The sequence below is a fragment of the Rhododendron vialii genome, chromosome 5a (assembly GCF_030253575.1).
Source record: "Rhododendron vialii isolate Sample 1 chromosome 5a, ASM3025357v1".
In the NCBI taxonomy this organism is placed as follows: domain Eukaryota; kingdom Viridiplantae; phylum Streptophyta; class Magnoliopsida; order Ericales; family Ericaceae; genus Rhododendron; species Rhododendron vialii.
In genome coordinates, this window is record NC_080561.1 from 30,587,815 (window position 1) to 30,612,704 (window position 24,890).

The window sequence follows — 24,890 nt, forward strand, 5'->3', positions numbered from 1 at the left end:
TTCCGTTCTCGCCCTAGCAAACCAGTCTCCATATCCCCCTCTCTCTCTCCCTCTCTCTCTCTCTCTCAGACTACCGAGAACGACGCCATCAAAACCAGTCGCCGCCATCAAAAGGGCGCTGAATTTTTTTCGAACTCCCGCTCGATTGAAATTTGTTCCCCTAATATCTGCAATTTCGGTTCAAAATTTCCTGCATGATGTAATTTCTCAGCGCCTCACTAGTTTCATCCATGGGATCGATGGCTCCACAAGAGATTTTGCCGAAACAGGTCTGGCTGTATGCCGATCTAAAGACTTCATCGGAAAGAGCTCGCCACTCTTGTTTTCTTTAGTTGGGTAAGAAACAATCGATGTACCTTATTAATTTCTTGTTCTAGGGTTTTGATTTGTGCGTTGGAATTTGGGGTTTATGATTCTTCGTTCCAGAAATTTATTTGGGGTTTAAACTTCACATATTTGTGTGGCAAGAGTTCTCTTGTTTATGTTGACGTAGTCCAAGAATCTTGCGAATCATCACCTTGATTTTAAGCAAACCGGAGATAAGCAAATTACCATATTGGAGAAGAAGCTTCAGTTTTAGCTTTAATAGTTGAGAGAATATTGTGCTTCTATACGTGTTCAATATGTTTGGAATATAAACTAGGTTTACATTGGTTATTTATGGCAATGACTATTTGTGCATTTTTCAGATCAAAATAGGGCTTAAGGTTGGTTCCATTTTTGCAGTTTACCAGGTATTGTACTATTTGACATATCCCCTTTTTAACATAGCACATATTTTCTAATATGGAAAGGGGGAACCCTTTTTGGTGCCCTCTTTTTTTGAGATTGTGTATATTTTTCTATTCCAACTCTGTCTAATAGAAATTGTAATGTAATCTTTCATAGAGCAATTGCTTTTCGAAACTATAAGACTAAACTTCAATTTTCAAACCATCTATGTTTTGTGAACAAAATGGTAACTGCCTCAGTTCATAATTGTAATTGTTTCTTTTCCAAAACATCTAATCTCTTACGTAGGTGATCTACTTTTTGTAATTGCTTCAGTTCATAACTCGAGCAATTGATTAAATTTTTAATTTTCTTTGTTTGGAATGGTTGATTAGAATTTCAGTTTTCTAGCTTTGTTTAGATTCATTGATTGATATCGCTGGACTAGAAATACAAGGTAAAAAGAACTTCTACTAATACTAATGACCAGGTAAAATTGCAAGGCTACCGTGATTCCCAAGAGCCATGGTGAGGTAATTCCACTCTAACTTGAATCATTATCATTGTTCCCTTCCTCCTAGTTTTAGTTTGAAGGATATGCTTATTTACTTTGGTAGAAATAAAAATGAAAATTTTCTGATTTGGTGGCATGGAAACTGTGGATGTTCTTGTTGATATTTGTTACAGAGTATTCATGAGCACCTGAATTTTATAAGTTATCTAGCCAAACCAAAACACATGCTTGAAGATTATTCTCACGCGCCTGGTCATTGTGTGGATGCAGTCATTTAAAAAAGAAAAACAAACTGAAAAGATAATTAAGAGCATTATGAGTGATTTTCTAGGTTTTGGTTCGACTGTTTTAGACTAAAACCCAGATTATGAACTCAAATGTCTGTTTCTCTAATCAATTGAATTGGTGAGAGAGTACGAAGAGCAAATAGTTTATTTAGTTTGTCATTTGAATAGATGATTGCACTATCTAGTGAGATTGTTCTAATTGCGTGCTCATAAAAACTTCATTTTTGATGCATGAATGTATCTATCTTCCTTTGCATTTGTATATAAAGAGATGAGTTTTGTAATGGGTTGTGTTTAGGAACAACCACAAGTGAAACTAGAACTATTTACTTTCTGCAACAAATCAGCTACTGGAGAATGAAGATTCAGATTTGGCCTTTAATGATCTTCAAAGGAGCTGTCACAGTGGTGAGATGTTCCTTATGACAAGTTCCTAGTTAATCTCCTTTCGGTTGACTGTATAGTCTATATTAAAGCTTCTTAGTTAATCTCAATGCTAGTGCTAGGGTCTGTTTTTTCTTTTGTTCTGGCTAGGCCTAGGAATATTGAATTAATGTTGTGTCTGCACATTGGCTCTTTCTTGTAATGAGATCTTACAGAATACTAAAATATACCGTCATTATTTGGTGTGCAATTGTTGGATGCTTGAATGTGTAATTTAGCACTATTTGGTGGATGCTTGAATGGGTAATTTGGCAGGTCGTTAATTTTTTTTTTTGCAACCTGAAACCCTTTTGGGGCAGTTTTAAGTGCCACAATACGCAACATGTTAAGGCATTTGCAATTGCCTTGCCAATAAGCTATTGGGGCACTTATAAATGCGTCAATAGCTGTTAACCGTGGTTAAGTTGATTAATTTAAAACTCTGTGGCGGCACCGAAAAATGCCTTGATAAGTAATCTATGAGGCACTTACAAGTGCAGCGAGAAAGAACTCTTGAGGCTTCTTAAAGTGCCTCATAAAAAGTGCCGCATTACACCTATAGCTACATCGATACATGCGGCACTAAAGCATAGTGCCTCAATAGACAAACTGCCCCAACAGGTCTCCTGTTGAGGTAGTGGTTTGATCCGCAACTTTACGGCCTAGTCCACTTCTCAAGTGTCTAACTTGGGATTTGCTACACTATTTCCAATAATTACAATTTTCTAGCTTTGCGGGTGCTAGACAACCTTTACAACGAGCAATCTATCCCCAATCGTTCCGACTAATTTTGACTCCAGTGCTAGTCACGCCTAACCCAACTAGTTTTGACTCCGGTGCTAGTAACACCTAATTTCAAGTAATTTTCTCTCCAAAATCACTCATAAAAAGTAATCACTCACAAGAGCATATATAAGAGTGTGCAATCCATTTTTAACATTTTTGGCTCAGGATCGAAGAACACCCAAACTAATATTCAAGACGTAAGCGCGGAGTTGACAGATAAAAAATGGTAAATGCTGATTTTGTTCTTCTAGCTTTTTTGTCACGCTCTTTTCTTTTTTATTCTATTTATGCTTGGAGTGACGAGATAATTGAAGGCAGCTCCACTAGCCGTTGGAGTAATTTGTGTAGCCAATAAATCTTGCTTTGAATTGTTTCCTTCTTCAACTTTGAAACCAATATTCCATTTCTCCATCCACTAGTCGTTAGTATGTCTTCTAGTAGCCAATCAATTATTTGGTTTCCTTTTCTTTGCCACTAATCTGCAACTCATTTAATATGAGAATTTCCAATACCCGTTGGAGTTAAATCTCACAAATCGTGCAACCAATAATTCCTTTCATTTGAAGCATTCTCTAGCCAATTAAGTAAGAAGAATATTTTTCCTTAATCTTCCTCATTTTTATTTATCTTGACTATTGAGATAGTGATTTGTAGCAATGTGTCCATGTGTACTTCAACCAAATCCTACAAAATAAATTTTAACTAAAATGAGTACCAAATATCACAATATTAATTAATTATATTTCTTCTTCAATAAAATATATTTTGTTATCATCAAAATCAATAAGGTATTCATAGAAATCTTTGGGCTAACAATCTCCCCCTTTTTGATGATGACAAACCATTAATGATTTTATTCAAATAAATTCAGAAATATAATTATAACAAAAGAATAGAGATACTCCCCCTCAATTTGGTCATTGTTTGATTGAGCTTTCGCGATATTTCTCCCCCTTTGTCATCAACAAAAAGAGCGCGGGAAACTCTGTTCATGATATCCCCACCAATTCGATTTTCTTGATGCTCTACTGTCAACTTTGCACACTTGTAATTGCATTGCAGACCGAAATAATAGATGTACAATTGTTGAGGCATTTTCGGAGAATTGAAACTTCGTGCTTCACTTGTTAGCATAACATCAAATATGATTTCTATAAACTCGACGAGGATTGATGATGTTAATTTTCTGCAAAATATTTATCCATTAGCCATAATCATTTGAAAAAGTTATTTTCACATAAGCTTTATGAAAGTCTAAAAAACTCTTCACATATGCAAGATTAAATATAAACTGTAGAGAATTCATCAAAATCAATACCTTCAAATGGATTAGAACCCTGGCCAACTAAAATTAACAGTTAATAATCATACCATTCGAATCTGAGTGACTTTATCAATACGTTGAGCTTACTCCATTGCAGTAACTCACATTTCTCGCTATCTAGAAACTAACTTCAAACATTCACCTTTGAGTGCATGTCAATCTACAAAAATAAATCATATGTAGTTCTTTGGTACCCACATTTTTTTGGGTCCGGAAGGGTTAGTAACAAGATGCTTGGGAACGTACCCATGTCTTTTTCATTCCAACACAAATATTTTACGAATAGGACAAGAATATGATAAATGACCAATCATTTCACAATAGTTGCAAGCAGTATAAGCATGACTAGAAGGAGTTGATTTCACAAACAAAGTTTGATAAAACTTTTGCTTTTTGGTTGGATTAAAACCGATGCCCACTTTGTCCGAAACACATCTTTGTTTTCCAAGAAGCATATCTAAATTTTCTTTTCCTTGAACAAGCTTAGAAAGAGATGTTTTTAAATCCTCAACTTCATTTTTCAAAACATCATTTTCAAGTCTCAAATTATTTTCCAATACTAAATCATTTGCGATCACTTTTGGAGAACAAACTTCTTCACTCTTTCCTTTTAAGGCATCATTCTCATTTTTCAAACAATCATTTTCAGCTGAAAGGGAAAAACTATTCTTTTTGAGAGACTTATATTTGGAACTCAACTTCTTAAACTCAGAGTGCAATTCTTCAAATGCATCTAACAGTTCATCAAAATCAAATTGATCATCAAAAGCATCACTAGAATTTACCTCATCACCATGATTTGCCATCAAGCATAGGTTAGCGATTTCTTGGTCACTATTTTCTTCGGAACGATTCACATCAATTTCTCTCAATGCTGCAAGCATTGCTCTTCTTTTTGCTTTTTCCATTGATTTTTTGACTTTGGGACATTGTGTCTTCAAATGGCCCGGCCTCTTACACTCATGGCATATGTTGTCGCTTTTCTTGCTATTCTCTCCTTTGAAACCATCTTTTTCAAAAATTATTTTTGCCATTCGCATTTTTCTTTTCATGAACTTTTTGAGCTTTCTTGTGATTACTGCTAGATTTCATCACCCCTTGATTCGGAGTCATCTTCACTTTCACTTGATGTACTTGAAGTAGAAATTTTAAAAGAAATGTCTTTTTTCTTACGGCTTTCATTATCCTCCAAGTTCATCGTGATTTCATGAGTCACAAGAGAACTCAAAAGCTCATCCAAGCTGTAATTTGTGAGGTCTTGTTTGGCCTCAATTATTGCCATCACTTTTGGCTCCCATTGCTTTGGTAATGACCTAAGAATCTTTCTCAAAAGATCAACATTAGGGTAAGATTTTCCAAGAGACTTCAAGCCATTAACAATATCAGTGAAGTGAGTAAACATGTTAGAGATGGAACCATTAGGCATCATTTTAAACAACTCATACTTATGAACAAGCATGTCAATTTTTGATTCCTTAACCTGACTAGTACCTTCATGCATAACTTCTAACTTATCCCAAATTTCTTTTGCCGATTCACATGCAGAGACTCTATTAAACTCGTTAGAATCTAAAGCACAATATAAAAGATTCATAGCCTTAGCATTCAATTCAATTCCAGTATTATCATTCGCATTCCATTCTTTTTCTTCTTTAGGAACTACTACTCCATTAACGGTTTTGGTAGGACGGTGCAGCCCATCTACAATAACTTTCCACAACTTGTAGTCAGTTTGAATATAAATGCGCATTCTAGCCTTCCAATAATTGTAGTTAGCCCGCTAAAAAAGAGAGTTCTATTGGTCGATTGGCCCTTGGGAAGGAAGGTGCCATAAGGAGTTGCCATGGATCTTACCCTGAGACGATTAAGTCAAAAAAACTAGAGCCACTACAACACGAACAACCTTTTGCGAGGAAAATTAGTGAGGGAAATTTTATTTTGTCACTAAAGAATGACTATTTGTGAGGAAAATCAAATTTCCTCACAGAATCCATTTGACAAGGTAATAATAGGCGAGGAAAATAGTTTTTGTCGCCCAAAGATCGTTTACGGCGACGAAAAAATTTTGTCTCCAATTTTTCCCAACTTTTTGGCGCCACTTAGGGGAAAAAACCTGATGGGTTGGCGGGATTCTGAATTTCCTTACAAGGGAAAAATTGCCTCTAAAATTAAAATAGGGTTAAACGACGTCGTTTGGGAGGGGTTAAGTTCAATGAAATGGGAAAGGGAGTTTATAAATACAATTGCGAATTTACTGCATGTAACTTGTTTTTAAGTAAATAATATTCGGACAAAAATGCCCTTATAAAAATGGACAAAAATACCCCTACTTTTATTACATACAACCACAAACATATAACCATGTCAAAAAAACATACACCCCATAAATCCATAACCCACCCACGTTTCCATCCATTTTTTTCCATCTCCTTCCAAGGGAAACCGTCTGGTTCTCTGGTTCCATTTCAAACCAACATTGTTGAGCTCCCACCATAAACCCAGTCGACATCTGCCTTCGAACTCTCGCCTCACACCTTCAAACTCTCAATGGAAACCTCCATTGCTTCCTCTCCCTCCATTGGTAAAGAAGAAGTCTTGAACCTAACATATGAGAGCAATGTGCATTTTGATTGGGGATTGGAGGTTGTGCAATGGAAATGAAAGTTGACAAGGAAGAGGGAGCCATGGATGTTGTAGTTGCAGAGCCAAAATCACAGCACGAGGTAACTCATCACTCCTCCATTTTTAGCCTGGTTCTGTCCCGACATTGTCATATTCTAAAAATTGAAATTACGCCACAATTTCAAACTCTAGAGTTTGAAAATTGGAAACAATATCATATTCTAAAACTCAAAATTATGCCAAACTTTCAAACTCTAGAGTTCGAAACTTGTCGACAATAATCACTCCTCCATTTTAAATCTGGTTCTGGCACGACATTGTCAGATTATAAAACTTGAAATTAAGCCAACATTTCAAACTCAAGAGTTTGAAAATTGCAGATATATCATATTCTAAAACACGAAATGTTGCCTAAATTTCAAACTCTAGAGTTTGAATTTGAAGACAATAATCACTCTCCCATTTTTAAGCTGGTTCTCTCCCGATGTGTTCAGATTCTAAAATTCAAAATTATGCTAAATTTGCAAACTCTAAAGTTTGATACTTATATCATATTCTAAATCTTGAACTTATCACAAAATTTCAAACACTAGAGTTCGAGACTTGCTGATAACATATTCTAAAACTTGAAATGTTGTCAAACTTTTAAACTTTAGAGTTCGAATATTGTGCAGAGTGTGTTTAATTGATTTTTCTTTTGGTGTTCTAGGGTGACACTTCAACATTTGGTAGTCATGTAGGACCCGCAGCTAATCCTACACCCACTCCTACACTATATGATTACACAGAGTATTTCACAACGGACAAGGTGAGTGTTTCAAACCATGAAGTTTTTTTTCATGTGCAGCCTTATGGTGCGGGTTATGATTATTTTTTTTTACTTTTCTACAGGTATTTTTGTCCGAGAAAGAATTGGTAGAGTGGACAAGATCTACGGATAAACGATACAGCTTTGTCATTATCATTAAGGCCTCGGAGAAGTTTATTAAGAATCGCAAACCAAGGATGAGGTTTTCATGCGAAAGGAGCGGGAAGTATAGGAAGTTTGTGAAGAAGTCTTTGAGGGAGGAGGTAGCTGTGAAGAAAAGGGCAACGCGTTCCACGGGCACAAAGAAAATTGAATGCCCATTTCTATTGAAAGGTGTAAAGGACAATGATGGTTGGACTGTCTCTGTCCACAATGGCACTCACAATCATCCCCCAGCAGTGTACTTGGAGGGGCATTCGTATCCTGGAAGGTTGTCAGTGGATCAAACTGCCATGTTGGTGGATTTGTCAGTCTCTATGGTTAAACCCAAACAAATTCTAAGTCAGTTAAAGGGCAATGATCCTTCGAACGTCACGACAATCAGACATGTGTACAATGCACGACATAAGTACGGAGTGATAGAGAAAGCGGAGAGAACTCAAATGCAACATCTAATGGCTCGGCTACATACTGGCATTATTTCATACTCTAGAGTTTGAAATTTATAAGGATTTTCATATTGTAATGTATGATATTGATGTAATGCACAGACTAGGTTGGTATAATTTAATTTATGTGTTTCGGATAACGTAGTTCAATTTTTAGAATCTGAAATGTTGGTAAAAGTTCATACTCTAGAGTTCCAAACTTTTTAGGATTTTCATATTCTAAATTATGAAGTTTATGTAATATTTCTCGTTCTAGATATTGAAATGTTTGGATAGTATGTTGTTAAGGACTAGGTTGGGTTCAATTTCTAGAATCTGAAATGTTGTAAAATTTCATACTCAAGAGTTCCAAATTTTTGAGAATTTTCATATTCTAATATATGAAATTTTTGTAATATTTCTAGTTCTAGATATTGAAACATTTGCATAGTATGTTGGTAAGGACTGGGTTGGGTTCAATTTCTAGAATATGAAATGTTGCTATAATTTCATACTCTAGAGTTCCAAATTTTTGAGGATTTTCATATTCTAATGTATGAAATTTTTGTAATATTTCTAGTTCTAGATATTGAAACGTTTGCATAGTATGTTGATAAAGACTGGGTTGGGTTCAATTTCTAGAATCTGAAATCTAGGTTGGGTTCAAGTGGGTTTTTCAGAAAACAGAGAGAGGCCGAGAGGGGAATGGAGGGTTTTCAAAAAAAATTGGCCGATGGATTGGGGAGGGATAATTTTGGGAGTTCACGCCTATTTTGGGGTTGTATGGTAACAAATTTTTATAAGATTTGTGGTTTAAGTTAGTAAAAGGTTACATGCAGTAAATTCGCAGTTGCATTTATAAACTCCCTTGGGAAATTCCAACTCACAATTACTCTCTTCCCCTCTTCGCACATCTCTGTCTGTAGAGACCCGTATTTTTGAGACTATATTTTTTCTTTTGCAATCGTACGGCTCGTCGAGATTGACGGTGCGGATATTCGGTGGGACGTCTTCGTGGGAGGATATAAGGGTAATTGTGCGAGAGGTGCACATGTGTGTGTGTGGGGTGGGAGAATGGGATTACTCCCCATGCCAATAATTTCCCCAGGAGAATCATTTCTCCCATTTTTTCTCTCTTTTTCTCTCTCGGCTATCTCTCTCTCCTCCTCTCCTCCGAAAACCCTCCTCTTCTCTTCTCTCTTCAATTTCATCTACTTAAGGTGTGATTCCGGACAAGGCCGGAGAATTAAAGTTGTTATACGGAGCACGGGCTTTCCGAATATCCAAGAAAATTCATGATCGGACCTCGTTAGAGCTTGGTTGACTCGGTCAAAGGCTCGGATTTTGCTCAAAACCCATGAGGTAGGGATTTCTCACTTCTATTATATGTTTATGTGTTGATTTGGTGTTTGAATCGTGCCCTAGATCGTTAGTTTCGTTGTTGGAATTGTTTTGGTGAAAGTTGAAAGTCGTGGACTGAAAACCCAAGTCCTACCGGTAGGAGTTTTGGCCCTACCGGTAGAAAAGTTGTCCAGTAATGTCATTTTCGTGAAATTGTGGTCTCCTACCGGTAGGAAAATGTGTCCTACCGGTAGGAAATGAAAAATTCAGCATTTTGGCAAAACTTCGAACGGGCATAACTTTTTCATCCGAACTCCGTTTTGGGCAAATTTTATATCGAAATTCATGTACCGGAAATGTACTTTCAAATGGTGGTGGTCTCATCTCCAATTTCTTAGCCGATAAGGTTTGGTAGCCAAAATAAGATAGATATGTTCGTATACGTTGGGTAATCCTTTTTCCTTGGAATCGTGGAGTGAAACATGGATGTTCTTAGGTTCGCCTAAGTACTTAGTTGAGTGGTTTGATGAGGCTAGTGGTACACTAGGCTTTGTAGTGGTTGTTGGGTTCCGTGTGAGTCCTTTGACACCGAAACGAGGGTTTAGAGAACGAAAGGAACATAGGTGGGCGAAGGTTGTATGTGTGACATGCGATGCGAGAAACAAACTCGTAGATTACTCTTTTGAGTTAAACAACGCTAGGCGCGAATACATGTGACATTTTCCTTATGTTTGATATGTGACACATTTCTTGCATAACTTCTATGGTTTTATGAGTGGCAAGGTAGAAATCTACGAATCGTTGAGAATGAGTTACTTTGATGTGAGATGTGTGGATATGCGGATGATAATATAAGAAACTAATAGTGTTATAGTTGCGAGTAGTTGACAATGGGGTTGCCTTATACTTTCTACATGAACGAGTCTCACCTATGAATCCATTTTATGTGATTGAGATAAATACTAGAGTTATGAAGTGTAGCAATGACTGGTGGTATTATGACCTATATTATGTGGATTGAATTCGTTCCATCTGTGTGAGAGGTATTTGTGGGAATGATGGGACTCCATGAATAGCCCGAAAAGAGCAACCGCACGTGACGTGTGGCATTGGTTTGCGATTATGATATGGAAGCAAATAAAGGGTTAACGGAATGAATCCCTGAAAGAAATGGTTGGTTGTTCGGACACGATACTGTAGAGATGTACTTGTTACCGTTTAATGTGAGTTGTCACATATATTGCGACGTTGGAATATCGGATAGGTTAGATCGGAATAGGTTGAGAGGCATTGGTAGTCATGAGTAAATCATATGGGTATTAGATCTTCGAGGTGTACTTAAATATTGGGGTGTTGACAGAGAGATTTCCTTCTGTAGTCGACGGTGGGACATTTAGTATACACGTTCTGTTGCCATTAAAGACACAGTATCTACTTTTGTTATTCATTCTACCTGTCATCCCATTTGAATATAATAGTGGTGTAGATTTCTCTACTGGGCTCTTGTAGCTCAACCTATCATTTTTCAGGTGTGAACCTGGAGCAGTAGCATGGAGCAGAGTGCTTGCATTCAAGTGCATAATTTTGAAAGAAACGGTAAAAGAGACTCATGGACTTTTTGATAAAATATATTTTGGGAATGTAATACAATCTTAACTCTATTTCTTTTTATGATGTAATATATTCAAATTCATGGAGTTGGAATTGTAATTCAATGATTAGGACATGGTGAACTCTTTTGGGGTATCATGTAAGATATTGTTAGGAGTTTTATTTGTGAAAAACTATCTTTATTTATGTTAAAAATCGGGGGCATGACACTGTCCCTCTCTCTCTCCAAAGTCGACGATGATTCTGAAGTCGACGTTCTGAGCTCCACTCGCCAGAGAATCTCAGGAATACAGGTATAATCCACTCCCTCTCTTATCCTATGCCAAGTTGGGTTTTTTCTTTTGTAGAAATCGTTTTGTTGGCCAATGATTCTGAAGTTGACGATATGGGTAGTGGGTTTTTTTCTTTTTTAAAAATTGGTCTTCGTTGTTCTCCCTCTCTTATCCTGTGCCAAGGTGATCAAGTTTTTTCTTTTGTAGAAATCGTTTTGTTGGACGATGATACCGAAGTCGATGATATGGGTAGTGGGTTTTTTTCTTTTTTAAAAATTGGTCTTCGTTGTTCTTGATAGATCGGAGTTGGAACTAGTTTCAAAGAAGAAGTTTTGGCTGATTTGGGTACTGAAGAAACAATATTTTTTCTTTAAAACCTAAATTCCCAAAAAAGGGTGCCGACAGCTCTCTGTTATTGTTCTCGAGGGAGTCGGAACTAGCTGCAAAGAAGTTTAGGCCGATTTGGGTAGTGAAGAAACAATTTTTTTTTAGTTTAAAACTCAAATCCCAAAAAAAATGGGGCCAATCGCTTCGCTTTGCTTCAATCTCAACTACTGGGGGTCAGAACACACCGTCAGGGAACTATAAAATTGAACACTTCTAGAAATGAGTATTTTATTAGATATGTTTGTGCTATTGTTTTGTTTGTGTCATTCTCACAACTCTGCGGCTAAGGAATCTTCAAAGGAGGGACCACTAGAGTATAAACAAGTACCGGTAGTAATATTATGTTAGAAAATCGGCCCTTGTTGTCCACCATAAGTTATAATATATTACATGTTTAGTTTATTGCCTTTCAACTTTTCACTCTTGTTTCGTATTCTATTCATCTTTAGCCAAAGAAAAAAAGAAGAGGGGGTGATTTGGTTATGACTTTTGGACTCACCAATGCCCCTGCCACGTTCTGCACCCTCCCTAGCCATTTTGGTTGTCGTTCTAATCGGAACCTTTGTATACGTTGGTAGGCTTTCGATATGTAACTAAAAAGTGACCTCTTTATATTTGTCGAAGAAAAGCTAACCAAGGTAATACAACTCCCACTCTTTGTCACCCTCCTTCTTTTCATAGTTATTAACTATAAGTTTGATATGCGTGTTTTGTAAATGAAAATACGGATAATATAAAAAGAAAGGGGCGCAAAAAGAAAAGAGTTAAGAAAAAACTACGCAAACCTAACAAGTATTGCTTCTTAAAAAATATTTACAATGATCTTCTCTTTCACTAATTTGTGGTCTTTAGCTTAGAAGAGCCCTCCTTATGGATGGTATAACTTGATAACTGAGGAGATGATTTTTCTTATACACATGGGTAGCATGGTACTTTAAAATGATTTGGAAATTCACCAATCAAAAAGATCATGATTCCGCCTATTACTTCGAAGGACATGTATTTAGAAAAAGGATTTAGGGAGACATGCATACCCACATCCATGTCTTTTTTATATTTATTTAAGGATAGGTACAAGTACATAGAAAAACAGTCGGTTTCAAAGGTTAGAAAGTACAAATTTTTGCACATTGGGACTAATATTTGGTTTTTGGGTAGTTTTGAAATATGCTTGTGAAGGTTATAGGTGTGTAAGGTAGGATGGCGACGGCAGGGGAGGCAGGAAAAGGTTAAATAAGCAATGGGAGCTTATTGAGGTCAATTTACATTTAGTTAAAAACATATGGTTGTATTGTAAAATAGCTAGTTTTGAAAAGCCAGGCATATATGAGAAAGAACAGGACAATGACAATTTATACTCATACCTGCCAACTGTCCAGCAGAGATCTCTTCCATAATCATGTCCCTAGCTATCTTTTGAAGCCCCTATTACTAATGCTAGTTGCCTGAGTATAGCTGCCTGTTATCATTGCTCATATGGTGTTCAGTTGCTATATCTATGGTCCAGCAGCTGAACAGGTCTATTACTGCTGATGTTTAGTAGCTTGACAACTTTGCTAGTTCTAGCTTCTTGTAAATGAGCTGAATCCTTGGCAATTGATGCTTGCTGCTGATTCTGCTTGCTGTTGATTCTGTTTGATGCTGTTTGCTGCTGCCGCTGGCAGCAGACAACTGCTGTTCTATGGTTGCTTGTCGTCCTCTACTGCTGTTGTTTTGCTTGGTGTAGCTACTTCAAATGGTTGCTGCCTGTACTGAATGTAGCTAACTGTTATGACTGCGTTCCCTCGTCTGCTGTTGTAACTTTATGGCTGTCCTTTCTGTGTATTCCTTCTTTTGGCATGTGTTTCCGTCCCATCTCTAAGATGGAATTGAAACACGTGGATTTAAATTGGCCTAGCTATATAGTGTAGTTGGTATTACTTGGGTTTGATGGTTGCTTGCCCCTTTGGTCCAATTGGTTCATTTTCCTTTTAGCCTTTGACTTAGATCAATGTAGCCACTTGGCTTAGCTCATTTTTCTCAATCATTGTTTTTCTTTTTTTATTCCTCCTGGGGTATGCCCTTGTAGGCTGTACATTTGCTTAGCCTCTTTTTCTATTTCAAGCTATTTTACACCCCCCCCCCCCCCCCCCCCCCCAAAAAAAAAAAAAAAAAAAAAAAGCTTTGACAACACATCTTTGACCAAAAGGAACAAATAAGGAGAGAGGATCTCCTTGCCGAAGACCCCTTTCTGGAGAGACTTTGGTTCTCGATTCCCCATTGGCCTGCACCTCAAACTTAACTGTAGCAACACATTCAATTGTCCATTGTACCCATTTTTTGTGGAAACCCATCTTTAACATCACAGCTTCTAAGAAGTCTCATTCTACCCTGTCATAGGCTTTGTGAAAATCCAACTTGATTGCCATAAAACCTTCCTTCCCTTGCTTTTTGCGTTTAAGAAAATGAAAAGCTTCATGGGCAATGAGGATACTGTCTTGGACAAAATGGTGTTTGACCTAATGCTTACGATGTTTGTATTGGTTGTAAAAGGCTGGACGTTGTCAACTAATTCATTGAGTGTGTGTGTGTAAATAGTCGACGTCATTACTTAGAACTAGGTTTTCTTGGATATCATGCAACAAGATGCCCTCGATAGACAATGGTGACAGCAAATTCATGTAGATTGATTGGGACTCAAGGTTTGGCTTGGCTTGGCTTAGTTATGGAGGTCACTACTTGTTTCCAAACTTCTACTGTCATGATTTTTACCGTTTCCATCTTTTCCTTTCTTATGTGGTTGTCTCGATATCTATATGTACATTGTGATTTGAGTTGTAAGTCGTCTGGGCCTTCTTCCTAAGGAGGTTAGTCATTCCACTAAAAGAGTTGGATACAAATGAACACATTCTTGCGAACCTACTAGGATGGAGTGATCAAGTCAAATGTGACAAACCATAGATGCAGATGTTCAACAGTTGGGGTAATGTTCAGTGGTAGAAAAAATAATTATTGTGGTGTGATGTCCTAATTAGATGAGACATATTTGAGGTTTACCAGCATATATTCCATGGACAGCTATAGTGTTAGAGAGTACATGATAATTTGGATACAGTGTAGTGGTTGTTTTTAGAGTTGCCAAAATTGACTTGAACACATTTCATATGATCTGGAACTATGATATGATCATTAGCTGCATCAGGTGGATGGAAATTCGTCCAACTGCTCTAGATTGTATAGCCTATGGCAGCAAATTGTTGTTGCTGTTCTGCTGTTGTTTTGTTACTACTGACTAGTTAGGATGTTGTTTTACTGCCTTATTATGCAGCTGGTTGCTGTTGTTCTTGGTTGTTAACTCAGGCAGCAATCAAGCTGCCTTATTCAGCCTTGTGTTCTTTTGTGACTTTAGAAAATATTGTAAAATCCAAGTGTTGCTGTCCAGTTTGAAAGGCCTAGTTTGTGTTCTTTTGATGCTATCCAGGTCGTACAGGCATGTGGCATATTCATGTATAATTTGGTTTTGTATAGGCCTGTGGCTTATTAGTTTTAGTTCTTCTCGAGAATGAACGATCTCATAAACTTTGTCCATATGCTGAGGAAAGCTACAGGTAGGATTTTGTACAAGTGGTTTTGTATGATTCACTCACCGAGTTTCTAGCAGTTTAGACCACGGACAATTCACTCTACCGTAGTAATCGGATTGGTTAGAATGTAAAGACAAGATCAGATGATGTTCGGTAGGGTTTGACTACGTTCTTTATGTCATTTACTTCAACATTTGCATTGCTGAAGTGATCTGAGTGGGATTTTTGTATATTACCCGTATATAGATGCTAATGTGGTTGTGGCTTCCCATGTAATAATTTGGATTATAGATGTTTTTCCCTTTTGTTTTCCTATCTTTCTTCATTATAATTTCTGTAGCTTTGCTCATTAAAAAATATGATCTGGTTGCTCTACGGGGAGAGCTTTCTTTTTCCTTGATAGCTTATGGTAGATGTCAGGCCTCGAATCATCAGGTGGACGAGGAAAAACAATGCGAATGATATAGGGGGAATAGGAAGCTGGGAAATGATCAAGAATCACATGAGAAACTAAATACTAACGCTGACAAGCAACAAGTGATTTCTTCATAATGGAATGAAACATGGAAATAAAATCCAAGATGCATGTTGGACGATTGGTTGAAACTAAAGAACTGATAAAGTCCTTGTGGTCACTAAGTACATAATAAATGTCATGGGTTGACACTCTCAACTAGTGTGCCATAGAGCTTAGAGTTGGGATAAGGCACGGTGGATTTCCTCTTACATATTTTTGAAGTTCCTGGGCAATTTTTTTGGAGAGAATCCATTTCTGGTCACTTATGCCTATGTCTAAATTTTAAGTTCTCAATATTACTTCTATTGGGTTCCATTTAAGGTTAGTGGGGGTTATGATTTTTCAAAAGGTATCTCTAATTCTTAGGCTGGAAACACAAATCTTTAATCGCATTTTAGGTTAGAAATGTTGAAGGTCTCCTTTTTATTTTTTTTAACGGACTTCTTTTTATTTTTCTAACCCAATCATCTGCTTGCACTAATACATTTCGAAGTGCTTCAGTGTTGTGCCGGCAACATTGTAGGATCTTTAGGCGGTGCGTCTGTCTTGTGTTGGAGGAGTATTTGTAAAGACACCCTGAAGTGGTTTTTCTCTTTTTGCTCTAGCAAAGCCTCTTTCTCTTTTTCATGTTTTCGGGCAGCTGCATGTTTGAATTTCTAATGTATGTATATGATTCAGATTTTAGTTGTGCTTGTGTGATAATGATACAAGGCTAAAAAGTTCATGCCATATTCGCTTCAAAATCAATTTTCTACAACTCCTAAAAAAAATATTTGCAACCAAATGTTTTTTTTGTGTGTGTGTTTCAAGCAGACATATTCACTTCATTTGTATTTTTACAGAGATTACGACACATTAGCAGACTACGTCATCAACTACCATGCATTCGCCCTCTACTACCAAATTTGATATACTTTGAGTGAGCTTTCTCTACCTTTATCTCCCCATTTCATGTTGTAAGCTATACAAAAATTATTATGATTTGCACTTGGCAGTGGTTAATCATTGTTGATAACTGATTGTGCAAGCTATATGAAAAATTAATGTTGTCATAAGTCTTGTTATCTGCCTTGCTAGTTCATATTATTGATGAAAGTTGTATTTCTTGTTTTGTTCTTTCTTGCAAGGAAAATCATATATACTTTATGGCCATGTTGGAAACTTTTATTTCATATCAAATGTTGAGTGATTTACTTATATATCCCTTCGACTTTATCCGAAAGTTCAATTTGGTCCTTCAAGTTCCAATTTCAACAAAGAAAACCTTTAATTTGCAAATTTGTTCCAATGTCATCCATCCGTTGGGTGCCGTTAAGAATTTGGACGGAAAATCAGTATGTGCCCATCACGTGATCTTTCCCAAGGCATATTTGCCCATTCCCTTCCTTCCCCTGACTTCCTTATGGGTTTCCTGCTCCTTCAATCCTCCACACTCCACTCCCTCACACTCCATGATCTAACCCAAAATCTGAGAATTCATCAACACCTCAAATTGAGTAAGACTGAGACAACCAAGAGGGAATCAAGCCCCAATCAAATCAGATCAAATTTTGAGGTGGGTAAAGAAGATGAGGCAGAGATGGATTGCTCTGTTTCTGTACCTAATTGTAGATTGAGAGATAGAAGCTGGAAATGGAGAATTTTTCGTGATAGAACAATACAAAGATTACAATGGGATAGAGAAAAAGGGTGAGGACAATTTAATTCTTGAAGGAAATGAAGTGTTAGGTTTAAGAAAACTTGTGGCGGAGGTGGTTGCTCTGTTTCTTTAACAGAGCAAGAAGAATTTGGTAAAGGGGATTGTTCAAATTCGATGTAAAATACAAGAATATTCTTCAATTAAAATCCCACCTCAGCGTCTGGAGTTCTTTGTTGGATACACAGTTACCGGTTGTGTCGACTGATTCAGAAACAAATGAGAGTCAAAGTAATAACAACTATCATGAAATGTGAAGCATTCCATTCAGAATAAACACATCTGTGCAGATTGGGGGTTGTCTTAAAGAATCATGAAAGTCGTAAAGATAGTTTTTTTTTTTTCCTTTTGCTCTTGCTTCTGTCATGAGTCTCATGATAGCTGTTGTATAGCTTGTGTTATTGTAAAGGGATTTTATCCCTGACCTTGTTTTCTTTGTTGGAGCTTAATAAATTTCTGCACTTATCAAAAAAGAAAAAACAGTGCGGAGGAGGAGAAATATAATGATGAAAATCATGAGGCCAATTTCTGAAAATCATGAGGCCAATTTCTATTCCAAGTGTAGTGGCACCGATCATTGAGATGAGGTAGAGCTCTCTGCCTTTGAGAGCTCTCTGAAATCCCATCAAGCAACTTTTTTTTTTTTTTGGATGTTGTAGCTCTAAGATGATTCTCAATGGAGATAGGGTTAGGAAGGGAGAAGAATGAGCAAATATGCCCCTGAGAAAGATCACGTGATGGGCACATGCTCATTTTCCGTCCAAATTAGTAACAGCATCCAACGGATGGATGACATTGGAACAAATTTGCAAATTAAAGGTTTTATTTGTTGAAATTGGAACTTGAAGGACCAAACTGAACTTTTGCGCAAAGTCGAAGGGATATATAAGTAAATCACTCCAAAATGTTTTAATCTATGCAATATGTGGGTATGAGGTTTCTACGACTAGGGACTTGATAACTGTTAACATTTCTAGGACACCAAAGTTCTTTTCGATGTGGGCTTGGTATTGTGCTTCATTGCCATATGTACAAAACATAATTTGTTATTGCTTATTAAGTTTAAGATTTGGTATTGAGGGTCATATTACTTTTGGAACATGAAATGATGCAATGAGTTAGGAAAAAGAAATTTAGACAATACAATATGGTCGCCATCATTTAGCATGGATTTTTTTAGTAGTGCTAGGCTAATAAGTAATTTGGTTTGATTTAGAAGGGAGGAGAGATTGATAAAATATTATGTTGCCCAATATGAATAAATATGTTTGATGTAAAATTTTGGAGTTGCATATTTCTCTTTGATACCGATTTGAATTGATAGAGGCTAAGTTATTTTTTTTATTAAGCTATCATGAATTGATTATGTTTGTCATCAGGCATGGACAAGGGTTGGATGTCATTAGGTAAGACTCCAGATGGGAGAATGAGTCAACCGCATCGTGACGGTGTAATGTCATTTCTTCATTTTGCTATGAAAGTTGTGGACCAAGAAGGCTATATTATGTGCTCGTGCATGAAGTGTGTAAACTATTGTCAGCAGTTGACTAGACATGTGCAAATACACTTGCTCCAATATGGGATTATGCAAAGTTACACTATTTGGCATAAGCATGGGGAACCTCGTATGTTAGATGAGGCTCAGCATCATTACGAAATGAATAGCAATGAGTATAGAGAATTTGGTGGTATTGATGCACTGGTAAAAGACCAAATAAGAGGGGACTCAACCAATACAAACCCGAACGAGGAAGTGCAAAGCTTTGAAAAACTTTTAAATGATTCCAGGAAGGAGGTGTACCCAAATTGCTCAAGTTTTACTTTGTTGAGTTTTGTTATTGAGTTGTTTAATTTGAAGGTAACAAACCACATGAGCAATAAAGCAATTGACTTGTGGTTGCATTTTTTGTGAAGACTTTTACCAGAGGGGAACTTAGTTCCCAAGTCCACCCGTGAAGCTAAAAAGATACTCCGTGACTTAGGTTTGTCATACGAGCTCATTGATGCATGTATAAATGATTGTGTGCTTTTTTGGAAAGAGAATGCAAACTTGGATAAATGTCCAAAGTGTACGGTATCTAGGTACAAAATCAATGGTAGAAGGGGGAAAAAAATCCCTCGTAAGATTTTGCGTTACCTCCTCGTGACTCCAAGGTTGAAAAAACTATACATGAATAAGAAGATAGCTAAGGACATGAGGTGGCATAAGGACAAGCGTGTGGATGATGACGAATGGGTGCATCCAGCTGATGGTGATGAGTGGAAGGAGTTTGACACACAACATCCTGAGTTCGCATTGGAGCCTCACAACGTGAGGTTAGGGATAGCCATTGATGGGTTCAACCCATTCGAGAACATGGATAATTCCTATAGCATATGGCCTGTCATTCTCATTCCCTACAACTTACCACCTTGGTTGATTATGAAAGAGCCATTTCTCATGTTATCATTATTAATTCCTAGAGATAAGCAACCTGGAATTGACATCGATGTTTATATGCAACCTTTGAAAGATGAGTTTAAGGAGTTATGGAATAATGGGGCATTAACGTATGATGCCTCAAGTGGTGAGAGTTTCCAGATGCGTGCAACTATGTGGTGGACAGTACATGATTGGCCTGCATTTGGTGACATATCTGGGTGGAGAACAAAGAGTCACTATGCTTGGTATCCTTGCAATGATGAACCCTTTTATGAATCTTTGAGAAGTAAGACTGCGTACCTTAGCCATCGAGCCTATTTGCCTGACAACCACCCTGAATGGCGAAAGAAGGTAGCCTACAATGGTAAGTGTGAAGAATGAAAGAGATCTTTGGAGTTGCCAGTGCATAGGATAGAAGAGCAATTGAAAAATGTACCAAAGATCTCATTCGGAAAAGATCCGAACAACAGAAAAAGGCCTCGTTATGAACCAAATTGGACAAAGGTTAGCATCTTGTATGATATGCCATGTTGTAAGAATCGAAAGCTTCTACATAACATTGATGTCATGCATGTGGAGAAAAATTTTGGCGAGGCACTTTGTGGAACTATGTTGGGCATTGAAGTGAAGAATAAGGATACAGACAAGGCTCAAAACAACTTGGAAGATAGGGGCATACAAAAAGAGTTGTGGTTGACACAATGTCCCGATGGTTCATATATCAAGCCTCGCGCTAGTTTTTCATTAACACCTCAACAAAAAGAGGAGTTCTTTGAATTCTTGAAATCAGTCAAGTATCCGGATGGCTATGCTGCAAATATATCAAGGTCAGTAAATATGTGAAATGGCAGATTAACGGGTTTGAAAAGTCACGACTACCATGTTCTCATACAATGAATTCTTCCTATTGGAATGCGGGGTTTTGTGGACAAAGAGATTAGCACAACACTGTTTGAGTTAGGTAGCTTTTTCCAGGAATCCAACTATTGTTTGCCACAACAATGGTTATAACCAGGGGGTCATCATGACGGATCTGAACTCCCATGATGTCTTCTTTAGAGAAAATAATGGGTATTTCCTCCTTTTTCTGAAATTTGATTGGACGACCAACTATGTTGACTTCCAAATGTTCTTCTGCTCTCAACTTCCTCAGGTGAGCTTTCCTAGCATTGGTAGACTCTCCACCCCCAGCAAATCCTCCATGGATGACCTTGATCTCTCCAATGGGACCTGACCAGGGCGTCGTGCCATCTCTACCTTCCTCGCTTGTATCTTCCCTCCTGGATTGTTTTTGATACTTCTTCGTTACAAAACGTTGAAGTCTCCCTCTTTGGATCAGATCCTCGATCTGCTGCTTTAGGTCAATACAATCATCCATGTTATGACCATGGTCCTTGTGGAATCTGCAGTATTTGTCCTTGGCTCTCCTATTAGGATCAGTTCTCAACTTCCCGGGCCACTTGAGGTCCGAGTCATCTTGTAGGTTGCTAAGGATTTATTTTGTCGTAGCTATGAGCAGGGTGAACTTCTTATACCTGCCTTGGGGAGGGCCTCTAGTTCCTCCCCATTTTGGGGAAGATCTTGAGTCCACCTTCTTTTTCTTTGGTTCGCCTCCCGTTTTGCGGGTGGATTCTCTTATTTTCTTGTCAGATGGGGAAAATTCGTCAACCTGTGGCGACCCTGCTTGGGGATCAAAGCCATTACGTGAACGTCTTACATAGATAGCTTCCTCTGCATTCATGTGTTTATGAGCTCTGAGCATAAGCTCTGCCAGAGTTTTGGACAGTTCTTGAGATAAGAGGTATATAAACTGTCCTGAGTACAGTCAAGCTATATACGCGGTTATGCTCACACTACCGTCGGCTTCATCTATCTGAACCACCTCTTTGTTAAACCTGGTGGTGTACTCTCTTAATGACTCATATCTTCCTTGTTTCACCGTCAAGAGATGTGTCGCTGGTTTGCCATATCATTGGCCAGCAATGAAGTAGCTTACAAAGCTTGTGCTAAGCTCTTTAAAACTACATATGCTTCCCGGTGGGAGCTGATTAAACCAAGCTCAGGCACTTCCCTTGAGGGTAACAGGGAATGCCCGGCGCATTACCTCGTCCGGTGCTGCTTGCAGATGCATCAAAGATTTATACGTTTCCAAATGATCCAATTGGTCTGTGGAGCCATTGAACGTCTCTAACTGGGGCATCTTAAACTTCCTTGGAAGAGACCACCCCATGAATTCGGGCATAAAATGTGAATTCGTATTCTGTACCAACTCTTCTACCATAGCTAGAGTTTGTGCTTTGATATGTTTCATTAGCCCTTCAATCTAGTCTTGCATCTTGAGCAATGCCTCTTGTTTGTGGGGCGGCTTTTCTGGGGTGGTTTGCCATGCTTTCTTCAATTTTGGCTTTCCTTCTCCCTGGATTCGCCTTCTTCCCTATCATCATCTTTTTCATGTCGACTGTGACGTAAGTTTAGGATGCTTGGCTCGGAGATTTGCTTTCGCAAATTTGCGTTTTCCTGCATCACTGTTTGTAACCCTTGGGTTAATGTTTTTATCTGCTCCTGCATCTAAGCAAACGCTTCTGGGGTCATCTGATCACCTCCAGTTTTGTTTGTTGTGGCAGCCTTGGCCGCTTCTGCCGCCTTAGCGGCCTTTTCAGCGGTGGCAACAGCCCTTGTAGCCTTTGCTGCCTTGGCCATCTCAGCGGCCTTGGCAGCCTTGGCTGCAGCGGCGGCCTTCGTGGCGTCGTCGACACCCATTTGTGGGGGGTCTGAAGCCATTGTTGTTCTACTTATCCAGGTCTCTACCATACAAAACTGTTCACCATAAGGAAAAAGTCGTTTCCCACACACGGCGCTAGCTAATAAATCAGCTTTGTCGTTAGCTTCGACCTGAACCTGCAAAACAAAGCAAGAGCTCGAGTCACCAGTGTGGTGGCGTGCCAACCACCCTCCGATGCCTAAATCAGTAGAGTATTTGCTATATGGCGAGAGAATTTAGATTCTCGATTATGGGTTGCATACCTTTTATTGGAATTCTGTTGTCATATTTATAGGCATTTTGATAGGAGGTTGAGTCCTTGTAGGACTGTATCTCGTAGATTTCAGATTACCTCTTTGAGGAATGTGGAGTCCTGCCTTAGATAGGAATCCATGGGCGTCCTTCCTTAGCTAGGAATCTTTACCCGTCTTTGATCATGTATATCATTGGCATTTTATGCTTATCTTACCATCAGTATTCCTTTATCCCTTAGGATTTAGGTTTCTCGGCATGGTATCTTTATTGGAATAAATATATTCTGTGGATAATATTATGGATATTATCCTCCTCGTTATAGCTAGGGGCCGGAGCTGGTCCTTGGACCTTTTGCCAGCTTCATCTGAAGGACGGGGCTGACAAATCCTGACTTTGATCCAGGTAGGTTCCTAGAGAGGTTAGCTTATACTCCCTAGGTCTATAGTTCTCGTACTGCTGAGCTCCTCACGTCTATCCTACTTATCATGCTCGTAAGACGGATCGTATCGTTAGGTGGCTAGACCATGCTACTGAGAGACGTTCCATGCTATGGAATAGTCTTTGCCTTTTAACAACCCGATTATTTCCCTGACAATTATCGAATATGTTTGCAAGCCCTTGCGATAATCTCTTTTGATTCGAATAAATAAATCTAGTCTATGCATATTGTTGTTACGCGGTCGGGGTGGATTCGAAACCTTAGATATTTTCCTCCATTGTTTCTAAACCTTTTAATTAAATTGCTCTTTAGTTCAATTAGCTCTTCAAAATCAATCAATCAATCTTTACTTTTCCAAATTAATCTAGAAGTTGATCGAAATTATAGTAACTTAGCCAATTTGTCCCTGGGGATCGACATTCGGTCTTGACCACTATTCTACGGAGTAGTAGTTAACTTCAAGTTTTTATAAATATATTTTTGACACGGAACTACGCGGTCAATGCGCTCTTAGCGTTGTTTTGGACGCGGGTGGTGAGATTGAATCCCCCTGTTGAACAAAACCATAGTCATTATCTCACTATTTGCAGAGACTCTAGGAAGCTCATCCATCTGCCTCTGCCTATCGGGTATTTTGGCAATGCATTACATATCTCACGACTGTCGTTGGATACAGAAGCATTACAGAGTTGGGGGTTGGAATGCGTGGTGGGGATAGTGCATAACCATGTGGCGAGCGTCGAAGAAGAAGAGCTGTGCTCGGTTATGGATTGTTTCGAACGGGAGAAAGTAGAGGAGCTGGAGCGATACGAGCAACCGTTTGTGATGTATGGCCCTGAACTAACATGCGTTAGCCTGGAACACATGATCATTCCAGGCGGTCCCAAGGGGAGTACTACTACGTGCGAGTCGCGATGTTTAGGAAGGACGAGAAGGCGGTCCACGTGTCGTATCATGTTGGCAATGTGGAAGGGGAAGGGTTAATTACAGTCATGCCCTCACCGAAAGGAGGTCTAGGTCGGACCGTGACAGTGACACTGCCAGTGGATCAGATTGCTAAGCTGTGCAAGGACGAAGCAGTATTGGACTTGGACCCAACTATGCTAATGAACGGAAAAAGATGATGATCCATTCGGTTGCTGAATTTCACTGATTTCATTTGTTTTCGGTCAAGTTCGTCGATTTGTTTCCATAGAATTTTATTTTCTGTTATTTGTCCAACGGATTTGAATGACCAGTTTATTTTTTGTTATGATGTTGATGAAGATAATTGCATTTAGTCCGCGGTTAAGTTAAAACGGATATGCAACAACTACTAGTAATGTTTGGCATCACACCAGCAAAGGAAGACGCAAGGTCCGGGCAGCTTTGTTTTGAGATTAGAGAAGGGGAACCTTCAAGCTTAGACATCTCGAACTCCGAAACTACCCTGATTCAGCTATGAAGAAAAATGAAGAAATGAACGTCGGGCTCTTTCTTTCACTGCTAAACCCAAGGCAGCAGCAGTTCTTTGAGCGAAGAACCAGTACGACACAAATACAAAGGTGCAGATTTTGTCAAGCGA

At 38.4% G+C, this 24,890-nt stretch overlaps 1 protein-coding gene and 1 long non-coding RNA gene across 2 annotated transcripts; both read left to right on the forward strand.

Annotated features, from left to right (window-relative positions):
- Positions 1–74: 74 nt before the first annotated feature.
- LOC131325226 (uncharacterized) lies at positions 75–2,146 on the forward strand. Its single transcript, XR_009199612.1, has 2 exons — positions 75–336; positions 1,811–2,146. It is a non-coding gene; the product is annotated as an uncharacterized LOC131325226 (long non-coding RNA).
- Positions 2,147–23,184: 21,038 nt separating this feature from the next.
- On the forward strand, positions 23,185–24,450 carry LOC131327804 (uncharacterized). The gene is made up of 3 exons (XM_058360935.1): positions 23,185–23,225; positions 23,896–24,144; positions 24,204–24,450. The coding sequence occupies exons 1-3, from the start codon at positions 23,185–23,187 to the stop codon at positions 24,448–24,450; spliced, it is 537 nt and encodes a 178-aa protein (XP_058216918.1).
- Positions 24,451–24,890: the final 440 nt, after the last annotated feature.